Raw genomic sequence first — 21,939 nt, forward strand, 5'->3', positions numbered from 1 at the left:
TAGAGAAAGCCCGCATGTAGCAACAAAACCCAACACAGCCAAAAATAAATAAAATAAAATAATTAAAAAACAAAAAAGTTAACCAGTTGTAACCTCAAAGAAAGCAATAAAATAAATAATGTGTACCCTGTGCTTGGACTGTCTTCTACTTTCCCTCATTCAAGCAATTCTAAAGAGCCCATCTCTTTCATGAGGCCTTTTTGAACAACAGGAGGATCCACTGACTAATCCTGGCCACTCCCTGTGTAAACATCTTCTTCACCTTCCAATAGGCAACAATTTCCCTACATAATATTTAAATGTTATTTGATACATGTTATTACCAATAGATCCTTAGGCTGAATGTTTTTTATGTCTACCTTCTTATGTCTATTGGGTCTGTGACAGTAAACTCTGAAGGATGGAGGATTATGCTTTCTTTCTTTTATATTGTGACTGACACAAGACACTGTACTTTTAAAGAGTCATTTAATAAACACTCTCTATATTGATTACTCTAAGCTATGTTTAAGATTTTACATCTTTTTATAGCATCACCTGTTTATGTGTCTTTTGAATGACAGCTACTAGTGTCTTTTTGAAATATAAGTAGTCCTATATTAGTATTCCCTACTGCACATTCACTGACTACAATTTTAAGTTTTCTTTTAAAAATCAAAACAGAATTTGAGCCAAATTCTAAAATAAGTATCTTATTCCATTTCTAAATTTAAACATCTTTCCTCTATAAAACCAAAATGAAATTTGCTAAATATATTTAGTAGTATGCATTAAAAGCTAGTATAGGCAGGACACAAGAGGCTATGACTTACCCTTCTAAAACATAAAATACTTACGCATCTGTAGTCTTTGTACACCCATTGAGATTCAGTACTTCAATGTTCCTACAGTTTTGTGCAAAGGTCCTTTACAGGAAAGAAAGTAAAGGGTTTGAGGTAAAACGGGCACAATTCTCGGCATTAAAAAAATAATAGAAGATACCAATAGTGGTAATAATGGATATTACTGGTACAAAATGGTATAAAAAGTTGTTCACAATTACAAATAAATTACTTTTCAACCATAAACTTTTAAACATCAATCTTTTTGTCAACCAAAGTTAAAATTATCCTAACTTCGAGTAAACAAACTTAAAAAAATTTACTCAAAGCTCCAAATGAACCATTTATAATATGGGGAATCTGGCTTTTTGGGGGGAGCACTTGTTCTTGTTTTATTCTCAAAACCACACATCCCATGACTGGATATTTGTGTTATAAGCAGTGAATGTGTATTTGGGTTCAGAATAGCTTAGGAATATGAAAACTATTCCAGCCTTTTCTGGGTGAGACAGTGCTGTGTTCGGTGTTGTTCTTCACTTCAGTCAAGAAGATGAGTTAATCGATAGCTATGTTTTTACCTTAATGCATTGTCTCCTACTCCGAGACACCCACGAAGACTTAGCTTTCGTAAAAAGCCCCCACACCTTTTTGAAATATTCTCCACTACCCGGCCCTGTAAAAAAAGAAGACAGGTATACAAAGATAAGCCACCACATCGTTTTTGAAAAGACCACATCCTCGTTTTTAAGAGACTTCTACTCGTTTTAAAGACCTAATTAAATCAATATGAAATTTTCAACTTACTGGGAGAAAGCTCTCCTGATTAACCCATCTACTTGAAACATACCTAAACCCTATATTGTTATTTACTTTGTTCCTCTTGTAAGATACCCTGCATTTGAGGAAATGGTGCTCTGTAGTTCTCTTATGCCACTACATCAATGTAGATTCCCTCCTGCAGCCACAGGACATTAACTCTCTCTATTATTTCTGTGTATTTACTTTAGTACTCTAAATACAGCAGAGACTCAATGAACACTTCACAAAAGCTTGCTGAATGGTTTTGTAGGCCAGGCTACTTTAAATATTTACATCCATGAAGATCAGAGAATTGTGAAAAACAGAAAAATCCAGCACGTCGGTGGGTACCATTTTAAAAGTACTTTATGGGACTTCCCTGGCAGTCCAATGGTTAAGACTTTGCTTTCCAATGCAAGGGGTGTGGGTTTGATCCCTGGTTGGGGAGCTAAGATCCCATATGCCTCGTGGCCAAAAAACCAAAACATAGAACAGAAGCAATATGGTAACAAATTCAATAAAGACTTTAAAAATGGTCCACATCAAAAAAAAAGTCTTTAAAAAAATATTAAAAAATAAAAGTACTGGGCTTCCCTGGTGGTGCAGTGGTTGAGAGTCCGCTTGCCGATGCAGGGGACATGGGTTCGTGCCCCGGTCCGGGAAGATCCCACATGCCGCGGAGTGGCTGGGCCCATGAGCCATGGCCGCTGAGCCCGCGCGTCCGGAGCCTGTGCTCCGCAACGGGAGAGGCCACAACAGTGAGAGGCCCGCGTACCGCAAAAAAATAAATAAAATAAAATAAAAGTACTTTATGAAGATAATATAAAGTTCATGTGAGGTTTTTTTAACTTCTTACATGGATTCTCAAGACCACTAAGTTCCACTAGAACTTAAAAAAAAAAAAAAAACCAACAGAAAAAATAGCTACATCTAAATCTTATTTAATCCTTATAACACAGTGAGGAAGCTATTATCCACTCTCCAGATGAGAAAACCAAGGACTACAGAGCTCAAATTCAGGTTAAAATAATTTAAGCTTAAGCCATTCTTCTCCATTTTAGAGAAAATAGGCAATACTAAGAGATAAAATATGGGGGAGAAGTGAGAAGGGAAAAAATCTCTCCCCAATAAAAGTAATCCAATTCATTCTCTACAAAAACTATCTATAGGCTCCCCCAGAACCCAGAGTGCTCATCGAGAAGAATTTATGCAGATATCATGCTCCAATAAATTAACTCCACTTATTTTTAAATAAACAAATATGAAAAGACTTCCTTAAAAAGAGCAAACAAAGGTTCACATTTCCACCACAAAAATAAAAACAAAAATTTCTGAGTCCTATTAATACTAAATAACTCAGTATTATTTCAGTAAAATAATTCTGCTCATTCTCAAAAACTGAACCAGTTCTTGGGAAAATTGCAAGCTCCCATGAAGTTCAGATGTACTGAAATGAACAGTCTCTCTCTCCAGGGAAAGGAGATTTACGTGGTTGGGGCTAATCTGTCCTATATGCTGCAATTACATTCTAGCGAGAGAGATGGGGCCACACAGCACACAGGCATACCTCGATATCCCTCTGGAAATCAAACAGGTCAATTCGCTGCCAGTTACTGCCATCCAGAGCCAGAACATTCCAGGCCTATTTTGAAGAAGAAGAGACAGAATGAACAGAAGCTGAAAATGAAGGGGAAAAGCTAGCAAAATTCAAGCTCACAATTCAACCTACTAATGATTGAAATTGACCAAAAAATTTCTTAGCACCTCCACCATTAACTCCCAAAAAGTCAGTCTTATTTCTGATTCATACTTTATTCTCCAAGTAGATTATCTCATAAATGAGTGGGTACAGAAATTAGTAGCTACGAAAGATCTTATATTAGCGTGCTGGGGTAAGAACAGGTTGTGATAAGTATCATAGCCGGAAACTGTCTTCCAACTTGAGTTTCCAATCTCAAAATGAGATAATCCAGCTAATGAAAAAGCAAGTCTGTTACTCTATCCCTCAACTAGGAACGAGGTGAGTGTGAAACCAAAGAAAGAAGACGGCACTCTGAATGTCATGTGTTCAATACATATGCCATGTTCAATAAAAATATGCTATTCATAGCATCACTCGTTTGGACCCAAAACTGTGATATGGTGACCTGGGATTACAAAAGACACTATCATTTCTCAGTATACATGACAGAGACTTAATGCTTTCCTCATTACCAATTTGCTCACTCAGGCATGTTTTTCAATTGGTCATCTTTTCCTTCAACTTGATTCAGTGGTAATTTTAAACACTGAAAGTTTTAAGACTTCTCATACATTTCTTTAATTACCTAAAGGGAGGCAAGAAAGCTTCCAAGATTTTCAACCTTTCAGGATAAGGTGAAAAATGACTCCACTAAGAGTTAACCTTTTGCGGATCGTTCTGTATTTTAATCAGAAAGCCTTTAAACGTCTTCCCTACTAAATTTAAAGTGTAAACAAAAGTCTTAACACTGTTAAGTTATAAACTTAGAATATTATCTCTTACTACAACAATTCAAAACACAGATTCGATACTGAAATTCTAAAACGGAAATTAAAGATACACTTATAAGCCCCAGGTAACTATCACACAATCAGTAAGAAAGATGTCAGGGGCGTGAGGGTAAACCAAGTTATTATTATAGAAATCTTTAAGGTTTTCTCAGGATTTCAATGTTACTTTTCTTTTTGTGGCTTCATATTTTTCCAACAGTTTCTTATATGGCTCCATGGGAGACAAGAGATAAAACTTTTAAAGATCATATGTTTACTAGATTCTTGGGCTAACTGCATCTCTGATTTGATACTTCTCATTTCCTCATACTACTTTCTTCACCAAGCAGGACACATGCTAAAGTGAGACTAAAATTAGGAATGACAGGTTCCTCTCTAGAGTTTTTGTTGTTTTTATTTTTTTAAAGCAAATTAACTAAATACTTCAAGTACAGAGAATAACAGGCTAACTACAATGTTCCAATTGTACAGATTTAATGAAAATTGGCATTGTGCTTCCTTTTAAGTTAAGACACATTAAGAAGGAAGAGGAACCTGAACATGAAAACAACAATTAAAACTCACTCAAATCAACATTCTTGAGATGAGACTGCAACCAAACAGGTTAAGACACTGGTCTGGGAATTTTGTTTCTCAATGATGACCTCAGCTTCATATGGAGACAAAAAAGAAACCCCACTCATTTGTACCAGCCATGACTAGGGCAACCACTCAGGTACCAGGAACAGAACTGTCATGAATAGAAATCATCAAAATATGCCTGATTGTTTCTTAAATAGCTGAGATACAGATTTACTATGGCTTTTAGGATGTAGAAATTACATTAAAGTTAGCAAGATGAGGTGGATTTTCTATGGCAAGTTTTGTGGGTTTTTTTATTTTTTTTGAAGGAAATTGGTGATGGAAATTTGAAGGAAAACCTGGGCCCACTTAACAGAGGTAAACACAATACTCTGATGCTGAGTATTGTGATATAACCATATTACATACTCGGCACCTAGGACTATACCTGGTACATAGTAGGTTCTCAATAAGTATTTGTTAAACGTCAAAAAGCCATTGTCCAAAAAAAAAAAAAAAAAAGCCATTGTCCAGTTTACAAAAAGATGATAACTGTACGTACTCATTCATTTTATTAATTATTATATATCTGTATTACAATAGAGACTATGAATGATTCATAAAGCAATTTTCCCACAACAGAGATTCTATTCTTAATATTAGTGGCAGCAATAAGATTATGTTTCACTGTTTTGTCATAGTAATGTCAATTGACAAAAATGGATAAGTAAGAGTAATGCAGAAACTTGACTTTGAGAATGGAATTTGATTTGCTCTACAATTTCTTAAAAATTAAATTCTAGCTATAACCTTTTGAGAAAAAAATATAGGGAGATATCAAGAGCCTTCCATGTATGTACATAAAATGAATAAGGGAAACAATGAAATACTATATTATTACAGTTCTGAGTAAAGCCTATTCTTTTAATTTGCATGTTTAGTGCTTTTTCCTTGAAAATGTTTCTTCTGTTTGTATTACACAAATAGTCAAGAATTTCAAAAAATTAAAGTTAGAGATAGTACATATAGTAGAATTCCACTGTAGAATTAACAGGGGTTTGGGTATCCCATGGGTGAAACCACAACCTTGGAAACATAACATACAACTATCATCTGAAGTAAATAGCTGGCCTACTACAGAAGCTGATTATCATTAATGTCAGGAAGGGATGCTCTTGTAATCATGTCAGCCATTCTTACCCTGGAGACCTGAGCACAGCGACACAAGGTAACAACATCCAGAAAAGAAAATATCCTAAAAAGAGATGGAGGAAAACTTTATTATATGATGAATTACTTTCTCTTGATTTTTGCTTATAAATAATTGGTGATGTTAACACATGCACAAAAAGGCAGATGGTTCTTTAAACAATAACACAAAAAGCTGAGGCAATTTAAAATACTGCCCATAAAAATGTAGGGGGAAAAGGTAATCTTTTACTTGATAACGTACATGTAAGTACCATAACGAGTTCATTTATTCACATCAAGGGATGATAAAATATTTCTGATACTTTTAAAAGTAAAAAACCAATTTCCATATTCTGGTTATCAAAAGAAACAGGCTAGGGGATGGTTATGTTTATAAAGAATTTTACAGTTATGAAGGAAAAAAGATAAAATATTGGTAAAACCTAAAACTGAGCAACTATAAAATGTTAAATCTCTATATATTTAATTCCAATTTGGGAAATTATAAAACTCAGTTAACACATCAATGTCAGGACACACCACCTAAAATTCTTCTCAGTCTTAGAGAGGCTAAATATTTATTTTGTAGCGTTATTATTTGAAATAATTAATTTGCTAAAGGATGATAACTCTCTATACCATAAGCCACCTGTAAAAACAGGTCAGAGCATCCTGGGAATAAAGTGAACGGGTTACTTGTGCCTACAGTTCTCCTTACTCATGAACGCCCTTCAAGATCATTTTCATCTGAATAACAAGTAAAGCTCTTGTGCAGTTGGCAAAAGGTACAACAGAGCATGTACTCTAAAGACGATACTCCTTGAGATAGCTGGAGTGTTACAAAATGGAGGTCAGGAAGCATTAATCTGGAGACGAATTCAAGCTACACTTTCTTTTCTGTTATTACTCTGAGTTAGCTTAATAGAGCAAAATTTTGTTATTTAGTGATTAGAGGCTGTCAATCACATTTTAGAACTTGGAATAAACTGAGTTAATAATTACATCAGACAAAGTTATATGCATTTTGTAAATAAAGTTTTTTGAAACTCTTTAAAATTGGGGTAATATACATAACATTAACTTACCATTTAACCACTTTTAAGGGTATAGTTCAGGGGCATTTAAGTACATTCACACTGTTGTACCACCACCACCACCATCCATCTCTAGAACTTTCTCATCTCCCCAAACTGAAACTCTGGACACAGTAAACAATGACTCCCCATTTCCCTCTCCCCCAGCCGCTGGCAACCACCACTCTACTTTCATTCTTTACGAATTTGGCTACTCTAGGTACTTCATATGAGTGGAATCATGGTATTTGCCCTTTTGTGATGGGCTTATTTCATTTAGCACCAATGTCTTCAAGGTCCATTCATGTTGTAGCATGTAGTATCAGAATTTCCTTCCTTTTTAAAGCTGTATACCACATTTTCTACATCTGTCCACAGACGGAAACGTTGAAACTTTCTTGTTCCCCTGAGGCGGACTTGCTACCACCCTGATGGCTCTCTTTAATAAAATAAATTTCAAATGGCGGAGGAGGAACCAAGTTGGTGGAGTAGAAGGACGTGCTCTCACTCCCTCTTGCGAGAACACCAGAATCACAACTAGCTGCTGGACAATCATCAACAGGAAGACACTGGAACTCACCAAAAAAGATACCCCATATGCGAAGACAAAGGAGAAGCTACAATGAGATGGTAGGAGGGGCGCAATCACAGTAAAATCAAATCCCATAACTGCTGGGTGGGTGACTCACAGACTGGAGAACACCTACACCACAGAAGTCCACCCACTGGAGTGAAGGTTCTGAGCCCCACGTCAGGCTTCCCAACCTGGGGGGTCCGGCAACGGGAGGAGGAATTCCTAGAGAATCAGACTTTGAAGGCTAGTGGGAATTGATTGCAGGACTGGGAGAAACAGAGACTCCACTCTTGGAGGGCACAAAGTAGTGTGCGCATTGGGACCCAGGGGAAGGCGCAGTGACCCCAGGGGAGACTGAACCAGAACTACCTGCTAGTGTCGGAGGGTCTCCTGCAGAGGCAGGGGGGTGGCTGTGGCTCACCGTGGGGACAAGGACACTGGCAGCAGAAGTTCTGGTAAGTACTCCTTGGCGTGAGCCCTCCCAGAGTCCGCCATTAGCCCCACCAAACAGCCCAGGTAGGCTCCAGTGTTGGGTTGCCTCAGGCCAAACAAGCAACAGGGAGGGAACCCAGCCCCACCCATCAACAGTCAAGTGGATTGAAGCTTTACTGAGCTCTGCCCACCAGAGCAACAGTCAGCTCTACCCACCACCAGTCCCTCCCATCAGGGAACTTGCACAAGCCTCTTAGATAGCCTCATCCACCAGAGGGCAGACAGCAGAAGCAAGAACTACAATCCTGCAGCCTGTGCAACAAAAACCACATTCACAGAAAGAAAGACAAGATGAAAAGGCAGAGAGCTATGTACCAGATGAAGGAAAAAGATAAAACCCCAGAAAAACAACTAAATGAAGTGGAGATAGGTAAACCTTCCAGAAAAAGAATTCAGAAAAATGACAGTGAAGATGATCCAGGACCTCGGAAAAAGAATGGAGGCAAAGATCAAGAAGATGCAAGAAATGTTTAACAAAGATCTAGAAGAAGTAAAGAACAAACAAACAGAGATGAACAATACAATAACTGATATGAAAACTACACTAGAAGGAATCAATAGCAGAATAACTGAGGCAGAAGAACGGATAAGTGACCTGGAAGACAGAATGGTGGAATTCACTGCTGCGGAACAGAATAAAGAAAAAAGAATGAAAAGAAATGAAGACAGCCTAAGAGACCTCTGGGACAACATTAAACGTCAACAACATTTGCATTATAGGGGTCCCAGAAGGAGAAGAGAGAGAGAAAGGACCTGAGAAAATATTTGAAGAGATTATAGTCAAAAACTTCCCTAACATGGGAAAGGAAATAGCCACCCAAGTCCGGGAAGCGCAGCGAGTCCCATACAGGATAAACCCAAGGAGAAACATGCCAAGACACATAAGTAATCAAATTGGCAAAAATTAAAGACAAAGAAAAATTACTGAAAGCAGCGAGGGAAAAAAGACAAATAACATACAAGGGAACTCCCATAAGGTTAACAGCTGATTTTTCAGCAGAAACTCTACAAGCCAGAAGGGAGTGGCAAGATATACTTAAACTGATGAAAGGGAAGAACCTACAACCAAGATTACTCTACCCGGCAAGGATCTCATTCAGATTTGATGGAGAAATCAAAAGCTTTACAGACAAGCAAAAGCTAAGAGAATTCAGCACCACCAAACCAGCTCTACAACAAATGCTAAAGGAACTTCTCTAAGTGGGAAACACAAGAGAAGAAAAGGACCTACAAAAACAAACCCAAAACAATTAAGAAAATGGTCATAGGAACATACATATTGATAATTACCTTAAACGTGAATGGATTAAATGCTCCAACCAAAAGACACAGGCTTGCTGAATGGATACAAAAACAAGACCCATATATATGCTGTCTACAAGAGACCCACTTCAGACCTAGGGACACATACAGACTGAAAGTGAGGGGATGGAAAAAGATATTCCATGCAAATGGAAATCAAAAGAAAGCTGGAGTAGCTATATTCATATCAAATAAAATAGACTTTAAAATAAAGAATGTTACAAGAGACAAGGAAGGACACTACCTAATGATCAAGGGATCAATCCAAGAAGAAGATATAACAATTATAAAAATATATGCACCCAACATAGGAGCACCTCAATACATAAGGCAACTGCTAATAGCTATAAGAGGAAATCGAAAGTAACACAATAATAGTGGGGGACTTTAACACCTCACTTACACCAATGGACAGATCATCCAAAATGAAAATAAATAAGGAAACACAAGCTTTAAATGACACAACAGATCAGATAGATTTAATTGATATTTATAGGACATTCCATCCAAAAACAGCAGATTACACTTTCTTCTCAAGTGCGCACGGAACATTCTCCAGGATAGATCACATCCTGGGTCACAAATCAAGCCTCAGTAAATTTAAGAAAACTGAAATCATATCAAGTATCTTTTCTGACCACAATGCTATGAGATTAGAAATCAATTACAAAGAAGAAAACGTAAAAAACACAAACACATGGAGGCTAAACAATACATTACTAAATAACCAAGAAATCACTGAAGAAATCAAAGAGGAAATCAAAAAATACCTAGAGACAAATGACAATGAAAAGACGACGATCCAAAACCTATGGGATGCAGCAAAAGCAGTTCTAAGAGGGAAGTTTATAGCTATACAAGCCTACCTCAAGAAACAAGAAAAATCTCAAATACACAATCTAACCTTACACCTAAAGGAACTAGAGAAAGAAGAACAAACAAAACCCAAAGTTAGCAGAAGGAAAGAAATCATAAAGATCAGAGCAGAAATACATGAAATACAAACAAAGGAAACAATAGCAAAGATCAATAAAACTAAAAGCTGGTTCTTTGAGAAGATAAACAAAATGGATAAACAATTAGCCAGACTCATCAAGAGGGAGAGGACTCAAATCAATAAAATTAGAAATGAAAAAGGAGAAGTTACAACAGACACTGAAGAACTACAAAGCATCCTAAGAGACTACTACAAGCAACTCTATGCCAATAAAATGGATAACCTGGAAGAAATGGACAAATTCTTAGAAAGGTATATATAACCTTCCAAGACTGAACCAGGAAGAAATAGAAAATATGAACAGACCAATCACAAGTAATGAAATTGAAACTGTGATTAAAAATCTTCCAACAAGCAGAAAGTCCAGGACCAGATGGCTTCACAAGTGAATCCTATCAAACATTTAGAGAAGAGCTAACACCCATCCTTCTCAAACTCTTCCAAAAAATTGCAGAGGAAGGGGCTTCCCTGGTGGCACAGTGGTTGAGAGTCCGCCTGCCAATGCAGGGGACACGGGTTCGTGCCCTGGTCCGGGAAGATCCCACATGTCGCGGAGCAGCTGGGCCCGTGAGCCATGGCTGCTGAGCCTACGCATCTGGAGCCTGTGCTCCGCAACGGGAGAGGCCACAACAGTGAGAGGCCCGCGTAACAAAAAAAAAAAAAAAAAAAAGTTTCAGAGGAAGGAACACTCCCAAACTCATTCTCTGAGGCCATCATCACCCTGATACCAAAACCAGACAAAGATACTACAAAAAAAGAAAATTACAGACCAATATCACTGATGAATATAGATGCAAAAATCCTCAACAAAATACTAGCAAACAGAATCCAGCAACACATTAACAGGATCATACACCATGACCAAGTGGGATTTATCCCAGGGATGCAGGGATTCTTCAATATATGCAAATCAATCAATGTGATACACCCTATTAACAAACTGAAGAATAAAAACCATATGATCATCTCAATAGATGCAGAAAAAGCTTTTGACAAAATTCAACACCCATTTATGATAAAAACTCTCCAGAAAGTGGGCATAGAGGGAACCTACCTCAACAAAATAAAGGCCATATATGACAAACCCACAGCAAACATCATTCTCAATGGTGAAAAACTGAAAGCATTTCCCCTAAGATCAGGAACAAGACAAGGATGTCCACTCTCACCACTATTATTCAACATAGTTTTGGAAGTCCTAGCCACGGAAATCAGAGAAGAAAAAGAAATAAAAGGAATAAAAATTGGAAAAGAAGAAGTAAAACTGTCACTGTTTGCAGATGACATGATACTATACGTGGAGAATCCTAAAGATGCCACCAGAAAACTACTAGAGCTAATCAATGAATTTGGTAAAGTTGCAGGATACAAAATTAATGCACAGAAATCTCCTGCATTCCTATACACTAATGATGAAAAATCTGAAAGAGAAATTAAACACTCCCATTTACCACTGCAACAAAAAGAATAAAATACCTAGAAATAAACCTACCTAGGGAGACAAAAGACCTATATGCAGAAAACTATAAGACACTGATGAAAGAAATTGAAGATGATACCAACAGATGGAGAGATATACCATGTTCTTGTATTGAAAGAATCAGTATTGTGAAAATGACTATACTACCCAAAGCAATCTACAGATTCAATGCAATCCCTGTCAAATTACCAATGGCATTTTTTACAGAACTAGAACAAAAAATCTTAAAATTTGTATAGAGATACAAAAGACCCCGAAGAGCCAAAGCAGTCTTGAGGGAAAAAAAATGGAGCTGGAGGAATCAGACTCCCTGACTTCAGACTATACTACAAAGCTACAGTAATCAAGACAATATGGTACTGTCACAAAAACAGAAACATAGGTCAATGGAACAAGATAGAAAGCCCAGAGATAAACCCACGCACCTATGGTCAACAAATCTATGACAAAGAAGGCAAGAATACACAATGGAGAAAAGACAGTCTCTTCAATAAGTGGTGATGGGAAAACTGGACAGCTACATGTAAAAGAATGAAATTAGAACACTCCCTAACACCATACACAAAAATAAACTCAAAATGGATTCGAGACCTAAATGTAAGACCAGACACTATAAAACTCTTAGAGGAAAACATAGGAAGAACACTCTGACATAAATCACAGGAAGATCTTTTTTGATCCACCTCCTAGAGTAATGGAAGTAAAATCAAAAATAAACAAATGGGACCTAATGAAACTTCAAAGCTTTTGCACAGCGAAGGAAACCACAAACAAGACGAAAAGACAACTCTCAGAATGGGAGAAAATATTTGCAAACGAATCAACGGACAAAGGATTAATATCCAAAATATATAAACAGCTCATGCAGCTCAATATTAAAGAAACAAACAACCCAATCCAATAATGGATTTAGGCAGAAGACCTAAACAGACATTTCTCCAAAGAAGACATACAGATGGCCAAGAAGTACATGAAAAGCTGCTCAACATCACTAATTATTAGAGAAATGCAAATCAAAACTACAATGAGCTATCAACTCACACCAGTTAGAATTGGCATCATCGGAAAATCTACAAACAACAAATGCTGGAAAGGGTGTGGAGAAAAGGGAAGCCTCTTGCACTGTTGGTGAGAATGTAAATTGATACAGCCACTATGGAGAACAGTATGGAGGTTCCTTAAAAAACTAAAAATAGAATTAACATATGATCCAGCAATCCCACTACTGGGCATATACCCAGAGAAAACCATAATTCAAAAAGACACATGCACCCCAATGTTCACTGCAGCACTATTTACAATAGCCAGGTCATGGAAGCAACCTAAATGCCCATCGACAGACAAATGGATAAAGAAGTTGTGGTACATATATACAATGGAATATTACTCAGCCATAAAAAGGAACGAAATTGAATCATTTGTTGAGACGTGGATGGATCTAGAGACTGTCATACAGAGTGAAGTAAGTCAGAAAGAGAAAAACAAATATCATATTAACAAATGTATGTGGAACCTAGAAAAATGGTACAGATGAACCAGTTTGCAGGGCAGAAGTTGAGACACAGATGTAGAGAACAAACGTATGGACACCAAGGGGGGAAAACCACGGGGGTGGGTATGGTGGTGTGCTGAACTGGGCGATTGGGATTGACATGTATACACAGATGTGTATAAAACTGATGACTAATAAGAACCTATTGTATAAAAAAAAATAAAATTCAATAAATAAATAAAATAAATTTCCCACCTTTTAAAATACTGATTACAAATCATTCCCAAATAAATATATATACCCCCAGGTACCTCAATTCCTAAAACAGTAAGTTTATCTAATGCAACAAACCTTCTTACACTGCTTAAATGCTGCTGCTTTTTCCTGTCATCCACTATATAGTGCCTTTATGTGGAGCTTCATAGTCTAAAGATCCTGTTTCTGCCAAATTACCACTAATCCCTGAGCAATTTGTATAAATATAATATTACACATGGCGGGGGCACAGGAGAGAAATTTTAGATAACGATCCTAGTTAGACTTTAGTAAACTTTCAACAGACAGATTCTTTACAAAATAAAGATGGACATGAAACCTCAGACTATAGGTCAAATGCCGACCTAGGAGACTCTCTGAAGCACATGCCCCAACAATCATAATTTCATTCTTAGAATGTACTGCCTGGGGTACTTAATGTCAAAATTCCCATAAGTTGGCTTTTCACCTGGGTTTGACACTATGATACATTAAAAAGAGAGAGAGAAGACAAATACAGTCACTGTGCTCCTCTATCAAGCAATAAGAGCTTGCACTCTCCACTCCTGATTTGGCTCCCTGGTATGTGATAAGCCTCTGTGCTTAAATCCCTTCTACCACTCCACAAGCAGTCTGTCTAAATGTCTGCTATTATTTAGTAGCTTCTGACTTCTATTTATTCTACGTACTTGACAATAGAGACAATTACCTTTAGAAACCCAAATATAAGGATTGATGGGATAAGCTGCCAGAGTTTTAGTTACAGTGATTGGGGGGGGTGGGGGAGGATGGAGGATGGAGAGGAGGAGGTTCACAGTGAACATTTATTCTTCTAAATATGGTAACATTAACTTAAATAAAAAACATCACTATAAGTATGTATTTGTAGGATAAATCAAGGGGAAACGACAGTGACATTTCTATATGATAGGCCAGAACAATAAAACATTATACTTAGAACGTTCCTGCTTTTCATCATCTTCAGGCTTGGTACCTTACACTTTAACCCTTTACATAATTCCTTCTTGAGGATACCTATTATCCATAACCAGAATGGTTATGATCAAAGAGATAAGAAAACTGACGTAGAATGAAAGGTCTGTTATTGTTGAAGGATCCTGCTTGACTGCTTCAATAAAAGTCCTCCTCCTCTTATCAATAGATTGTTGAAAAACCGGCCTAGCTTTGAGGCAAAGTGGGCCTCACCTTCCCCACTCACACGAAAAGACTTTGGCCAGGTCTCTGAGACATTATGTGGAAGAAGACAGGGTCTGGTTATAAATAAATCTATTGCTGTATAAAGAAAGAAAGAAAGAAAGAAAAAAAAAAACCAAACCCTTAATACTAGATTTTTGGAGAACATGGAGCTGGCTGCTAAAGTAAATACCGAGAGTAGATTTGGGGATATGGTTACCCATGGTATGGTTCTGCAAAAAAAGATTTACTCCCAACTTCCTTTGGCTTGACAGTCTTATGACAAAAATCCCAAACCTTCTTGAGCAATACCTCTTAATATAGTTCTGTTTATTAAATAAATTTAAAAAGCATAGCATGATCCTGGAGAAGGTATAACAAAATAAGTAATTCCATTTATATCATGGGGATATCTATGGGTACGACTCTTTTGGAGAGTAGTTCAATAGTACCCATTAAAATAAAAAACACAGGGCTTCGCTGGGGGTGCAGAAGTTAAGAATCCGTCTGCCAGGGCTTCCCTGGTGGCGCAGTGGTTGAGAATCTGCCAGCCAATGCAGGCGACACGGGTTCGAGCCCTGGTCTGGGAAGATCCCATATGCTGCGGAGCAACTGGGCCCGTGAGCCACAACTACTGAGCCTGCGCGTCTGGAGCCTGTGCTCCGCAACAAGAGAGGCCGCGACAGTGAGAGGCCCACGCACCGCAATGAAGAGTGGCCCCCGCTCGCTGCAACTAGAGAAAGCCCTCGCACAGAAACGAAGACCCAACACAGCCACAAATAAATAAATAGGTAAATAAGTAAAGAAAGAAAGAAAGAATCCGCCTGCCAATGCAGGGGACACAGGTTCAAGCCCTGGTTTGGGAAGATCCCACATGCCGCGGAGCAACTAAGCCCGTGCACCACAACTACTGAGCCTGCGCTCTAGAGCCCGCGAGCCACAACTACTGAACCCGCACGATACAACTACTGAAGTCCACGTGCCTACAGCCCGTGCTCCGCAATAGAGAAGCCACCACGATAAGAAGCCCGCGCACCGCAACGAATAGTAGCCCCTGCTAGCCGCAACTTGAGAAAGCCCGCGCACAGCAACGAAGACCCAACACAGCCAAAAATAAAATAAAATAAAATAAAAAAAACACAGACACTACATCCTGTAGAAGCAAAAGTATGAGTAAAGATAGTTATCAGAATGTTTATGGCAGCATTACTTGAAATATCAAAAAGTTCAAAAATGACCTTAACATACATCAATTAAAAAATGCTTAAATATATTATGGTACAAAAAAAAATTTGCACTTTGCAGCCATTTAAAAGAATGAGACAGAGCTACATGAACGGACCTAAAAAGATGTCAATGATTATTAAATGACAGAAACAAAAACAAGTTGTAGAACAGTTTTTATATGTTTTCATTTGTGAAAAATATAATAGGTACACATGAACACATGCATGTAAGCATTGTGCATATTATATATCTAAATATAAGAGGATATATGTTAGCTTTGTGGGGAAAATAGGCTTTTTGCGGGGGGGGTGTTGAGAAAGCAGGAACAAGGAAGCCATTTGTTTACGATTTTTCGTTTTTTTTTTTAAAAAGTGCTGGGCTCAGCACTTTTTGTTAAAAAAAATTTTTAAGGCACTAGATGCAGATCTTTGGCCACATGAGTGTTAAAGCCTGCTCCGAATGTAGAATTCTGATACTTGTCTACTGTCTGACAGAAACTATACTATATTTTCAAAGTTGCAAACCTATTCCTCATGAGACCATCGGTTTGCAGGACTTGTTCAATAAAACTATATGCTAGGGCTTCCCCGGTGGCGCAGTGGTTGAGAGTCCGCCGGCTTATGCAGGGGACACGGGTTCGTGCCCCGGTCTGTGAGGATCCCACACGCCGCCCGTGAGCCATGGCCGCTGAGCCTGCGCGTCCGGAGCCTGTGCTCCGCAATGGGGGAGGCCACAACAGTGAGAGGCCCGCGTACCGCAAAAAAAAAACAAAAAACAACGATATGCTAGTGTCTTTATTAGCAGACTACAGATGTAGGTTTGCTAGGCTCCTGTTTTACTGGGATGTATCACCTTTGTTGTAGTGGCTGGACACTCAACTAAAAATGGGTGGTCTACTACTATGGGAGGGAAATGGAACATGAGTAAAGTCTCTGCCTCCAAAGAAGCAAAAATGCAGATATGCCACGTGGAAAAAAAAAAAGAATCCTGTGGAATATAATTTACATTCTAGGAAAGGGAAAATGTGTTTCTCATCATTGGCATTCTTGAAAATGCTCCTGACGTATGGATGAGTGAAAATCACAGGTTGAATAAGAGCATGATGCCATTTAAGACAACTGATAAGAGGACTTCAGGTATAATTATGACATTATTGTAATTAACCATGATCTTGTGAAGAATTCTGCCAAAAGCAACGTATGCTACCTGTAGCTATAATGGACTTATTTGAGTTTGACTCTTTAGACAAGAATGAGTTGTTATATATTAAGTTATAAAAGCTCTCTGTACTTGCTTAGTTATTAATGTGAACACAAAGATGACATCTTCCATATTACTAACTGAATCAAAGCTTGTACACATAATCTGCTACATGAGATAATCTTCAACCTCCTACTGTGCTTTTGGTCCCCCATTCCTTTTAAACTTGAACATCAATGCAAAATCACTCTTAAATAAACCAGATGCACAACCCTGGCCATAAAGGAGAGAAAACTAAGTCTCCTACTCATTTCTGAAATGACCTTATTTCAAATAAGAAATACGAAGAGGAGACACATCAGACAATTGGTCTTGTTATCCAGTTACTTACAGTTAACTATTATTTTTTTAAATTTTAATTTATTTATTTCATTTTATTTTTGGCTGTGTTGGGTCTTCGTTGCTGGGTGCAGGCTCTCTCTAGTTGCGGCGAGGCAGGGCTACTCTTCGTTGCGGTGCGCAGGCTTCTCATCTTGGTGGCTTCTCTTGTTGCGGAGCACGGGCTCTAGGAGCACAGGTTTCAGTAGTTGTGGCATGTGGGCTCAGCAGTTGTGGCTCGTGGCCTCTAGAGCGCAGGCTCAGTAGTTGTGGCACACAGGCTTAGTTGCTCCACGGCACGTGGGATCTTCCTGGACCAGGGCTCGCACCCCTGTCCCCTGCGTTGGCAGGCGGATTCTTAACCACTGTGCCACCAGGGAAGTCCTTAACTATTATTTTAACCAAGGTTATATTCAGCAGAAATTATGCAAACCTAATCTATCCATGTCTGGTAATCCCATGTACAAGATGTGACCATATGCAATCTGTGACTGATTTAGCCATGGAATTTTAACTACCAAATCTAAGTAAACTCCCATTTGAGAAATTTCTCTTAGAAACCAGTGCTAGGAAGCACTCTGTTTTTATGGAATAATATGTATTTTTCTTCTTTTCTGCTAAGAATGACATTTCATTTATGCTATCAAGAAGTTTAAAGCTAAATTTGAGACCCATCTATAGCAACTACATAGGCTTGTACAAGGGTGCATCTGTTTACTTTCTGGCTTTGGTTTTCTACTTTTCTTTACATTTCTCATGATTCTGATTATTTATTTGTATTTATTATATTTGCTCCTGATCTAAGCTACCCCAGATGCTCTGGAGACAAATTAAATAAAGTAAATAAAAATCAAATAGGTTTCAGTTATAGCTGACATATTGATTTACATATATTAGATTAAGATACACATGAAATATTGCTAACTCATAAGACATCAATCACCTTAATATAAAATATTTAAGCCAAGAGAGAATATGTAAGAGTACAATTGTCTGGACGTATGGCCAAACCTCAACATCTACTATGCACAGCTCTTTTCTAAAGAGTTCCACATCAACTACCAGGTGATGATGCCAAGCTGGTATCTGGCTGAACCTGGCTGGACACCTGACCCGAAGGCTGCCCATCTACAGGACAACCACTAGGCTATATATGATGTTTTGGCCCCAAAGCTCTTTATTTCAGTGTCTGAGAGGCCTTGTGTTTCCTTCTGGTTTCCTTATTTCCCACGGGTACTGGTAAATCCAAAAGAGCTAAATATAATACAGTGTCTCATGGCTTTAGTTACTATATATATGTTGATGACTTCTAAATCATGCTGATAAGCTTTAGACTTGTATATACATCTGCCTTTTGACAGCTCTACTTTGATATTTTCAATTATCAAAACAACTATTTTCATTGCTTTCCTCCCATTAGTCCTGTTTCTCCACCCACTTTCTTTATCTTAGTGAGTATTCCCACTATCTACTTAGTAGAAGGAAAAAAACTTGCGCATCATCTTTCACTCCTTTCCAATACATACCCCCACTGACAATGCATCAAATCAACCAGCAAATATGTCACCAAATGTTAACTCTTAAAAATCTCTTGATTGAGTCTATTTTCTCTCTAGCCTATTACTATCATGAGGTTCAGGCCATCACTTCCTCCCAATAAAGGGCAGAATTTTTTGTTTCAAATTTTATATAAGTAAAAATTTATTATGTAATTGTATACTTTACCCAACTATATTTATTATTACACATTTATTATAAATTATATTACTTACTATAAATTAAAATAAATTTATATACAAGTTATATACACATGAGGAAATTCACAAACCATAGAATTTACCATTTTAAAGCACACAATCCAGTGAGTTTTAGTACGTCCACAATGGTGTGCAATCATCACCACCATCTAATTTCAGAACATTCTCATCGCCCCTAAAAGAAACCTTGTACACATTAGCAGTCACTCCCCATTGCCCCTTTACTGCAGCCCCTGACAACCCCTATCTCCATGGATTTATCTATTCTGGACATTTAATGTAAATAGGCTAATACAGTATGTGGCCTTTGTGTCTGGCTTCTTTCACTTACTGTGTTTTTAATCATACATTTATGTTGTAGCACACATCTGTACTTCATTCCTTTTTATGGCTGAATAGTATTCCATTATATAGATATATCATACTTTGTTTATCCCTTCTTCAGTTGATGGACATTTGGATTGTTTCCACTTTTTGGTTACTATGAATAATGCTGCTATGAACTTTCACGTATAAGTTTTTGTGTGAATATGAGTATAGAAGTAGAATGCTGAGTTATATGAGGAAGGACAGCATCCACAAAGAGGGTGACCTAGTGAGATACTGGACAAGCAGGGTGAAGGGGAAGCCTGGTGTGGGGTGTCACAGGTTGAGGGGGCTGAGAAGGATGTCCGTGTAGGTGATTCACATGACGAGTTGAGCCCAAAAGAAGTGAGGGCATCCATACACTGGGGTGACCTACCATAATGTGTCAGTGCCTGGGCCATATGACAAGGGCAACCACATGGAGCAGAAATCCACCATGGGTTTTGGAACCCAAGCAGAGTAGAAGGGTGTCCGTGCAAGAGGAGGGGAGTGGTCTGGCACGAGTTGTGTGAACCCAGTGGGGTGAAGATGGAATCCTTGTGAAAGGGAGCAGCCGCAGTCGGAGATTGGTTACAATCAGGAAGTCTGAGTAAATAACAAAATACATTAAGGATAACGACAGTCAGGTTTGTCACAGAAGGGAATTCAAATCTGGAAAGGGAGGAAACTAGACTTATATGGTGTTGGATTGGAAAATACAAAATAAAATATTAAGGACCTACTCATGGGGTATCAGGTTTGCAATTTATTCTAATGGCTCAGGAAGAAAAGTTTTTTGTACCATAATGCAACTTTTCTGTAAATTTGAGATTGTCAAGGAATATACTCTTCACCTTAATAATCCACGTCTAGGATTTTATCCTAATGAAATCATAAAGGATGGTTTCAAATACTCAAAAGAAGAAAGATCATTATAGCTGTGCTATGATAGCAGATAACTGGGGAAACACCTAGAGTCTAACAAGGAATGGATTTTGAAAACTATGGTAAGGTTAGGAACAAGACAAGAATGACTGACAGCATCACCTTCATTCAACATTTATTTTGGAGGTTGTGGCTAAAGCAATGATGAAAAAAATTACTATAAATAATTGGAAGAGTTTTTTTTTGGCAGGAGACACAAATATATAGAAAATCTAAGAAACAACTAAAAATTACTAGAACTAATATTAAAGGTGTGGCTAAAAGATGAAAAATTGATAGCTTTCCCTACAACTAGCAATAATAGAAACAGAATGAAATTTATTAAGAAACTGTATCATTAAGGACATGAATCAAGACAAAAATAATAACACACAATGTTCTTGGATAGCAAAACAAACAAAAAAAGTTCATCTTGTTAATTCACAGTCACACAAGAAAAAAGGTTAAGTCATTAAGTGTCCACAGAGTTCTTAGTTATATCCAGCAGTCTATTAGGCAGAGAGGAAATTCAATAATATAAAACAACATATTTGCCTTCCAGAAGCATATAGCCTTTGTAAAAAGAAACATGTAGACACAGGGCAGCTTATGATTAACCAATATAATGTGTGACCTGAAAATATAAGTGCTGCTGAAAGTAAAAAAACAATGGGGTCAATATGGGTGGAGATAGTCAAAGAGAAAAGGGTTTTTTGTCATCACTCCTTTTTTCTCACTTTACAATCTAATTTCTATCTTTACTACTCAATTGCAGTTGTACCTTGAAGAACACTAATGGTTTTCTTGTGCTATCCAAAGGCCGTTATCAGTCTTCAATAAGCCTTATCCCTCCAAACATATTGACCATTCCCTTATTAAGAACCTCCTCTTCTGGCTTCTCAGATACCATCTTGTATCTGCCACTTACTATACTTCTGTTTTCAAATGAAGGCATTTCCCAAGGTTTAGTTCATATTCTTTTGCTTTACTGTTTACTAAAGTGCGGTTCATGGATCACTTGCACCAATGTATTAAGTGGGCCAAAAGGTCTGTTCATTTTTTTCCGTAAGGTGGCTCTAGTAGCACTTAGTTGTCTTTAACTTCATTTGAAAGAATTTTGTTAGACTGTATGTGATAGCTGTCATATCAGTGTGTGTTTAAAAAAAGACTTATCGGGCTTCCCTGGTGGTGCAGTGGTTGAGAGTCCGCCTGCCGATGCAGGGGACACGGGTTCGTGACCCGGTCTGGGATCCCACATGCCGCGGAGCGGCTGGGACCGTGAGCCATGGCCTCTGAGCCTGCGCGTCCGGAGCCTGTGCTTTGCAACGGGAGAGGCCACAACAGTG

The 21,939-nt window shown here is 38.0% G+C and overlaps 1 protein-coding gene across 3 annotated transcripts in view; it reads right to left on the minus strand.

Moving 5' to 3' along the window:
* FBXL20 (F-box and leucine rich repeat protein 20) overlaps positions 1–21,939 on the minus strand; it is a 118,265-nt gene that overhangs the window by 33,825 nt on the left and 62,501 nt on the right. For all 3 annotated transcript variants that reach the window (XM_032617910.1, XM_032617908.1, XM_032617909.1), the window contains exons 3-6: positions 5,913–5,967; positions 3,187–3,261; positions 1,400–1,494; positions 837–905 (exon numbers count right to left, since the gene is read on the minus strand). In XM_032617910.1, coding sequence (XP_032473801.1) covers positions 837–905; positions 1,400–1,494; positions 3,187–3,261; positions 5,913–5,967 — 294 coding nt within the window. The remainder of the gene's footprint in view (positions 1–836; positions 906–1,399; positions 1,495–3,186; positions 3,262–5,912; positions 5,968–21,939) is intronic.

Source organism: Phocoena sinus, chromosome 20, assembly GCF_008692025.1.
Source record: "Phocoena sinus isolate mPhoSin1 chromosome 20, mPhoSin1.pri, whole genome shotgun sequence".
Classification (NCBI taxonomy): domain Eukaryota; kingdom Metazoa; phylum Chordata; class Mammalia; order Artiodactyla; family Phocoenidae; genus Phocoena; species Phocoena sinus.